Source organism: Bradysia coprophila, unplaced genomic scaffold (genome assembly GCF_014529535.1).
Source record: "Bradysia coprophila strain Holo2 unplaced genomic scaffold, BU_Bcop_v1 contig_350, whole genome shotgun sequence".
Lineage (NCBI taxonomy): Eukaryota > Metazoa > Arthropoda > Insecta > Diptera > Sciaridae > Bradysia > Bradysia coprophila.
The window spans coordinates 632,442-640,409 of record NW_023503608.1 but is presented as its reverse complement, the minus strand read 5'-3'; the positions used below and the strand labels follow the sequence as shown (position 1 = coordinate 640,409).

The 7,968-nt window shown below is 35.9% G+C and overlaps 2 protein-coding genes across 2 annotated transcripts; both read right to left on the bottom strand.

Annotated features, from left to right (window-relative positions):
• Positions 1-627: 627 nt before the first annotated feature.
• Positions 628-5,047, bottom strand: LOC119079950 (lysosomal Pro-X carboxypeptidase-like). Its single transcript, XM_037188060.1, has 8 exons — positions 4,897-5,047; positions 2,173-2,579; positions 1,919-2,106; positions 1,590-1,860; positions 1,313-1,529; positions 1,148-1,248; positions 917-1,086; positions 628-829 (listed from the first exon to the last, which is right to left on the bottom strand). Exons 2-8 carry the CDS (start codon positions 2,568-2,570, stop codon positions 711-713), a joined length of 1,464 nt encoding a protein of 487 aa, XP_037043955.1. The 5' UTR covers positions 2,571-2,579; positions 4,897-5,047; the 3' UTR covers positions 628-710.
• Positions 5,048-5,413: 366 nt separating this feature from the next.
• On the bottom strand, positions 5,414-7,323 carry LOC119079949. Its single transcript, XM_037188059.1, has 4 exons — positions 6,948-7,323; positions 6,361-6,501; positions 6,127-6,257; positions 5,414-5,635 (listed from the first exon to the last, which is right to left on the bottom strand). The coding sequence occupies exons 1-4, from the start codon at positions 7,082-7,084 to the stop codon at positions 5,568-5,570; spliced, it is 477 nt and encodes a 158-aa protein (XP_037043954.1). The 5' UTR covers positions 7,085-7,323; the 3' UTR covers positions 5,414-5,567.
• Positions 7,324-7,968: the final 645 nt, after the last annotated feature.

Below are 7,968 nucleotides of genomic sequence, written 5' to 3'. Positions count from 1 at the left end.
TCTTTAGCACCGCGAAATATTAATTTTTTCGTCAACACTACTTTTCACAATTAAAACACTTCACAAAAGAAACTTTTCTATTTTTTTACCTTGTCCAAATAGTTACTGGCAATGATCTGATCACTTTTCGATGAAATGAGACTATTTATAATAGTGGAACATTTGACCAGATAACAGCGTTTTAGTTGCGTCTTTAGTTTAACGAAAAATAGATAAATTCATAACACACATACATTGGACGAGTCGACGAAATTATGTTTCTATTGTTTTTTCCAAGAAAGGGGGAGGAGTTCACGGCGTTAGATTACACCTTTACATGTAAAATAGTGATGGACTGGACATGTGGAATTTTCTGAGATGATGTTGGAGTGATTTCTTTACTTCTATAGACATGTAGTTTAAAGATATGACAGGAAACAATTGTTTTATACAATTAAATTGTGTGATATCGTTAAACCTTATCGAACAGCTAGAATTTATCAAGTAATCGTGAACAATAATGAACCAATTAGCCAGATTTACAAAACAGATGTCCGAATTGTTAATCAATTTTGAAATCTAGGAAGACTCTCCGCTTCGGACAAATCATTTCCGTATACGATGTCATCAATAAAATTAAATTCCAAATTTCGTTACGTAAAAATTTTCTATTTAAAAACCAAACGTTTCTACTTTCCGTTCCACATCCACTCTAAATGTAACATATAAAATTAGTTTGGAGTGTGACCAAGCCATTGATGGATGAGCGCTTCAACACGATCCTTAGCTTCTACCAACTCTGGAGGATTATCGCGATGACGTGGTCCCAATTCATTGCTCATTGTGGCACCTTAAATAACATTGAGTGTGTTTTATGAGCCAAGGCGCGTTCCTAATTAAATCCACAGAATCGAAAGAAGAAAGAAAACAGACTTACGTGGAATGACAATGGCAACAGCATCGTCACTTAAATCAGTTCGTCGTCCGATTACCGACCATGGATCGTGTTGACCGTAAACGAAAACTGCATTGGTGACTTCTGGTTCCAAACCACCGTACAAAATGTTAAATCGTTCAGAATTACGATGAAGTCGCTCTTCAGTGAATCTGGAAATCGATTTTTCGGAAATTAGACTTTTCAGAATGGATGCGGTTGTTCTACACTTACGATTCACCAAAGACGGCTTGGCAACCGGCATGATAGAGTTCAACTGGGAATCGGTCACCGAATGGCTGGTCAGGTGATCCACTCGTGTGGAACCAACCGATCTGTGGGCCAAATATTGTGGATATAACGAAATTCAATAAACATTAGTTCGATTCGGTGTATTACCTGCGAGCACAATTGGTAGGTCCATTGTCTGTAGCCAACTGCAACAGCAGGTGCGTCCCATTCAACTTGACGTTCCTGGTCAATGATGTAATCATAATCGATTTCGAGACATTGTCCTCCATCAATGTCGATAAAATTGTTCAGCAGATAGGCAATGCTTTCAATTGAGCTTTGGCCATCAATGATGTGATCGCAGGTGGCTTGAATGAATTCTTCGCTGTAATACGAAACAAAGGATGAGTTCAATGTAAACGAATTCATTTTTGAAATGGCTTACAATTCAAATTGAGGCAAAACTGAGTAGAGTTCAGCCATCAAACTGAAGAAATGAGGAGCATCCTCTTCTTCGAGCGGATCGCAAATGAAGAATGCTTCGGTTAATTCTTCAAAGTCACCGTTGTCCCAGAGCTCGTGCATTCTATCGAAACCGAGCTCAAGAGCATCGTAGCATACGTCTCCTCCTACGCTGCGGTAAGCAGCGCCGGTAGCTTCCTTGAATCCATCGAAATCGACAACGGATGGAAGTGGTGGACTCGATGCCCATACACCTAAAATAATGTCGATGTAGTCAGTATTCACATATGAATTCGTCTGACGCTAATTTACCTGTTGATAAATGTGGATACCGTTGACGGAACCAAACAGCTAAACTTGCAGAATAATGGCCACCAACAAGGATTACTTCAGAGTTAGCTGCTCCTGGTAAAAGTGTGCGAATGTGATTGATGAAATGGGCTGTATCAGCAAGAGCTTGCTCTGGAGTCAAGAATCTTAAGTTCTCGTCCGTTACATTTCTGAGGGAATGTGAAGTTGGAATCATGTATCTCTTGTTGTAATCCTATATATTGCACATTACTTACGGTACAGGTCGACTTCCTCCGTAGTAACGATGTTCCAAGTAGAAAATAGCAGCGTTCAATTCATCGGACATGTCGTACATCAAACTGTTAGTCAAACGGTATTCAGTGATAGCCCATTCACCACCCAAAAACACGAAGAATGGTCCTCCTGGTTGATAGAATTCATCGTTCATGAAGAATCGTTGGCCCCAAATGTCTGTGTTCGACGGATCAAAGTTGTCGAGTCGTTGCACAATATCTTGTAGTGTTACGTTGGTTGGAGCTTTGTAGTCGAAGGGTGTGGTTGGGAATGGTTCGCGCGGTTTGAGAAGCTCAAAGTATGGTACCCGGATTTTTGGAACAGGAACAGAGTAACTGATTGCCAATATGGCAGCGGCAATTATTAAGAATTTAACCATTTTGGAATTCTGTTGGTAAGAAAATTTTGTTCGAAAATATATCATTTTGCCATTATAAGTGGAACGAATAATCAAAGTAAATGCTAGGAACAAGACTCATGACTCATTCTTGTATTAGTGGAAAAAAACATAGTTCATCAACCATCATGATATTTTAAGAAACATACGGAAGGCGATGAGATAGAGAAGTGTGATGGTGATGCGGGATGAAAGAGCAAAGACAATATTGGGTTTGGTATAAGTATTGATCTATCACTCTTCCATTCATCAGATATGTATAAAAAGAGTCTCGATAATTTGCGCGATAATATTTTCGTCTCTAACTTGCGTCACATGGTCATTCTCATTGAATTGATAGCTAATCAAACCGAACCTGCCCAGCTATATTATCTTTCTGATAAATTTGTATTTTCATTCATTATAACGTACCTGATGTTATAAGTACATTTACATAATACTTGCAACTGAAAGAGTTAAGTTTGGAAAAAAAAATCATTTTTGATTAAAAATAACGAAAAGATACAATTTAATCTGGACAAATGGGTCAATCTAGATTATTAGTAAATAATAGTTTTAAAAATTGATAAACCTTTTGATTGACTTTTTCAATGGTAGATGAACGGGATTAGCTACACATTTACCGTATCATGAAGACACAGATTGGAAGTGATTCATTTCCATAGATCCGCACTTGAGCTAAATGTTTATGTGATAGCGCATATTTCTATCGCATACTGCACGTAACGTATATCCCAACGAAAAATTAAATTTTTACGATGGGGGCCTAACTTTACCTTTGAGAATTTTAATTGTCACTGGGGTTCATAATGCGGAAGCATCGTGCAAACAGGAAATGCTGCCAAATTTACACGCCTCTCAATATAGCACATTGACAACGCTGTTTTTTCGGAAGCGAAAGTTAAATCCACTTTGTGCACAATGGCAAAATTATTATCCAATCTACTACTTCTTTTGATGAAACAATTGATGCGAAATCGTATAAATGACCCATTTTTTAAAACCTCCGTTTTGCAATATAATCTCAGTTTCGATAGAGCTGCTTGTAATCTGTATCTAGCTCATCCCTTTTTTGTAAACAATGTAAATAAACTCAATTTTAGAATAGCCGTCCGTAAATTACAGTAAATTTATAAATACATTTTCATACCGCGACTTCCATTCTTCTATAATCTCTAAGTGCTTTAAGCTGAGCATATCATCCGTCGCTTTGTTAGATATCATCTGGGTTGGCTATATATCATATGTTATCAGCGACGAGGACAAAAATAAATTACGAGCTCCACCTAATGCCGTTTTTTACAGCAATCAGCGCGTTAAATTAAGTGAAAAATTTGATTTGAATCAGTTAAGGAAAATACTTAGATCAAGTAACAGATTCGATATTACAATATTGCCACCACTGTAAAGAACTGATTATACTAGTCTGATATCAATTGAGTCTTTATCGAGCCTCTAAACATCGAGCTCACAGGCTTCATCATCACGTACGAAGATTGGTGTAATAATCTTATATTTTGTAGGGTGAAAAACGTTTCTTCAGCGATTTTGGTTGTGGAGCCCTAGATGGCATTCTTCATTGTGCGTCAATACTTTCATTTTAACAACAAATTGGGTCTTCTTTGAGATGTGTCATCTAAAATGTGCATAGGGCTTCCCTCCTTGGGCCCTCATTTAGCACTGTACAAAAGTAGTATAACAAATGCTTTTCCTCCTGCAAAAACTAACAATCTTACAGAAAATTTCCCTTCGCGACCCGATGGTGACGATGAATCCTTTGGTTCTGGGCCTATATTGACTTTATTGAATTTTTTAATTTTCATTTGAAAGTGGAAAGCAACAATATTTGAAATTAATAAAAGAAAGAATTTTTTCAGCCACCTCATCAGGAATTGATTTATTTCCTAAATGGAAATTAGTTCACAGAAAAAATTTTCTTCTCAAGTTCTGTTTGGACAAGTGGAACAAATGGAACAATTATATTTTAAATTAGAGATCCAAATTGTGGAAGAATGGTCGCAATGGTCACAATCTAAATATAACGCAACTTTTTACCACGCAAAATATCTTAAAAACTTCAATCACTCATCAATTTATTAAGGCTTCTTAACCATTCGTTTATAATTTAACAGCCTTTTTGAGCTGATTTAAATTAAAGTTCCTATAACCGACTTCTGAATTATTCAACACTTAATTGAATTCTTTCTTTCATTCATCACGTTTTTCGGATACCTCGCGATATTCACATCATCAATGGTTAAAATGGCAAAAACTCTTAAAATAAAATCTTAATTTTAAATTCACTTACCCTTTCCAGTCAGTAACTAGAAACGATCTGGTAATGATTCCGTGAAATGTGTCCATTTTAATAGCCAATTATTCAAATCGATAACACATTCGTTCAAAGAAAGTGTAGATAATTTTTTTTCGCACTGATAGTGCAATGATGGCTGCAGTGATGGCATCGAATGAACGCGATTTAGTACATCGTCCGATTTTTTTGCGACATTTTGTACATTGTCGATAACGGCTTTTTTATTTCTTATCTTTCTTCAACACGTGCCTGAGAAGGAGTCGAATTTGGGTAATATTCGGGGAAATACCTGTGGGCTTTTAACCTTTTATAAACAATAAGTGTACCACAGCAAGATCATTGAATCGGATACTTCATTTGTTTAAAGTAAATGCGCAAAGAATAGTATTTGAATGAAAGAATTTATCATATTTTTATCACTAGAACACTTAACTCACCCTTCAATCTTCTTCTTGGTCTCGTTCTTGGCATTGTTGTTGATGGATGCGACAGACTTGATATGCGGATATGAAAAAAACAGCTCGATGCTTAGTCTTTCCGGTAACATTTATTAGTTTAAATTGACTGTGTTCACATAAACAGTATAAATATTTTATCACTCAAATCAATTTTGTAACGAAAAATCAATAAAACTATTTCAGTAACACGCCAAGCCCATGTATCAACTATGTCTCCGAAGAGCTTTCAAAAACTGTTTGTTCAATGTAAGCTTCAATGTGCCATATCCTTCGACCTGTAATGTTAGAAAAGCTTTGAGCTAAAAATTCACTCAATCGGTCGATAGACCAAACTATAATGCTGCATGACCTAATGTTAGGTAATAATTTTGTACACTAAACAAAATGGGCAGATTAAAAAATGTCGAAGAGCTTTAAAGCTCCTTCTCAGCTGCATGAGATATGAAGTATGTATTTACTGACGACTTGAAATTTTTTCAAAATTTAATACCGAACGTGGAGGAAGTTCAAAAAGCGATTAGTATTTTATGTACAGTTGAGGTCAACCAAATTTAAATCGAAATTTATTTGAGCTGATCCATTCATCCAAACATACTGCTTAAATACATGTTTATACTGACACACACGCACGTCCATTAGTTTATAAAAAATTTTATAAACAGATAAGCTGTATGTTTGAATAAGTGTCGAGTGTGCCAGCTGTTCAACAAATTTCAATACAAATTTGGGTGACTTTTACTGTATAACATTAATTCTCAAAAGTTACCTGACTGTTTCTTCTCCTTTTGCACTTTGTTTTCTTTGCAGTCATCCTTTTCCCATTGCTCAAACAATTTTCTCATATCTTCGACATCATCGCCGGCATTTATTTTAGGCAGCTTTCTGGGAATTATTGTCCTACACAAAATACGAAATGAATTTGCGAAAAATTCGGATGGCAACTAACTGTATATCATGTTGAACTCGTATTTCTTTCAATTTCCTTGTGGAAATTTGTTACCTGTTTGCGTCATCTTCCATAGCATGGCTGATGCTAAATGATGTGAACACTCTCTTTCGCAGCACGGGAGTTTTCTCATGAGGAATAGCATGTGACGGAAGTAATCGATGATTTTTTCCGAAGAAAACTTTGTGAGGTGGTCTGTAAGTTTGGTGATATTTTAAAAATCCATACAGACTGACTGAACTTTGGAATGAGTTTTTGTAGTAAAATAAACTTTAATCTTTCACAGTCGTCAAGCATATTCATAGTAAAAATATTTAAAAATCTATTTCTCATTTTAATTTAATATTCTAATTCCAATGAAGTGGTTGGAGTGTATATAAATGAGTTGAGCATGGTTTGTCACTTCTCCCGGTCCATTAACATTCGCTACTAAAAGTAGAAGATTCTGTATTTGACTGATATTACCCTAAGTCCTCAAATAACTGTTAAAAATACTTATGTTCAAAGATGTGACAGACTGGATTAGATATAATATTTTACCGGTGTGATGATATGCTTACCGTCTGTGAAAGGTTAAAATGAAACGCTTACAAACAACACCAATGCCAAAGTACACTGAATATAGACAACACCGTCCTTACCCTCGCATGGACAAGTGATTGTTGTTTCGTTTCAAGCCGGCTCTATTTTCGCCACTACTCCCAAAAATCCAAATGTTTTGTTTCTGTCCTGGACGAATTCTAGCTTGGTTAGCACTTAAAATAGCTTTAGATTCCATTTTTATGTGGGCGTGTGTGTTCACTTGATCAAATCTTTTATGTAGCAGATTAGGTGATTTTTAATCAATTTGTATAATGCAACAAAATCAATACAGGTACTGTTGTTCTTAAACCGAAACTTTTAAACGTAGGCCACAATAAAATAAATATTTTCGCAACAAGTTGCAACTATGATTGTTTTTCCAATTTTCTATTACGATCACTGACGAGCATTTAATATTTCTTATGCTGAATTTGTAATTCGCTATTTGTAGTGCAGGAAATTCGGTAAGTTTAACAACTGATTCAGGATACATCTATGCAAAATTTGATGAAAAATATCTTTGATACTGACTTAAAGTGCGTTTTCATTCGTCTAAATTTGTGTAGAAATAAAGCCAAAAACAATCAATTTGCTAAGGATTCGCAGCCTTGAGAGTTCAACTTAGATTTTTGATCCTACATTCGATGATGTTATTAGAACTTAAGATTTTCCTGTACTAATTCGATGTTTCTTTGATCGGAAAACGCGACTGCTGCTGCTGCGTAGTAAGTTATACACAAGTGTGTAGTTGGTTTATTTTTAGTAATTTTCTCTTTTTGCATATTTTCACACTGTGAAACACAGAGACTGGCTGTACAATGTGTGTATACATAATGAATTTTTCGTTTCCACCGTATCAAGATTTGTTTGATAATATCAAGAGTAGACAGGCAAGGGTAAGTAGGAAGTTGAGGACCAAAACGTTTACAACTCTAGAATTCGCGTTTTCGTGATTGAATGTTGTAAAGGGCCAAAAAATAAGAGATCCTGGAAGGGGAGTCAAAAATTTCCTACGCTCCCCGCGACCTGGGCGCCCTTTGAAGGTCATTTGCAGAGTCTTTTTGTATGAATTATGGAGGA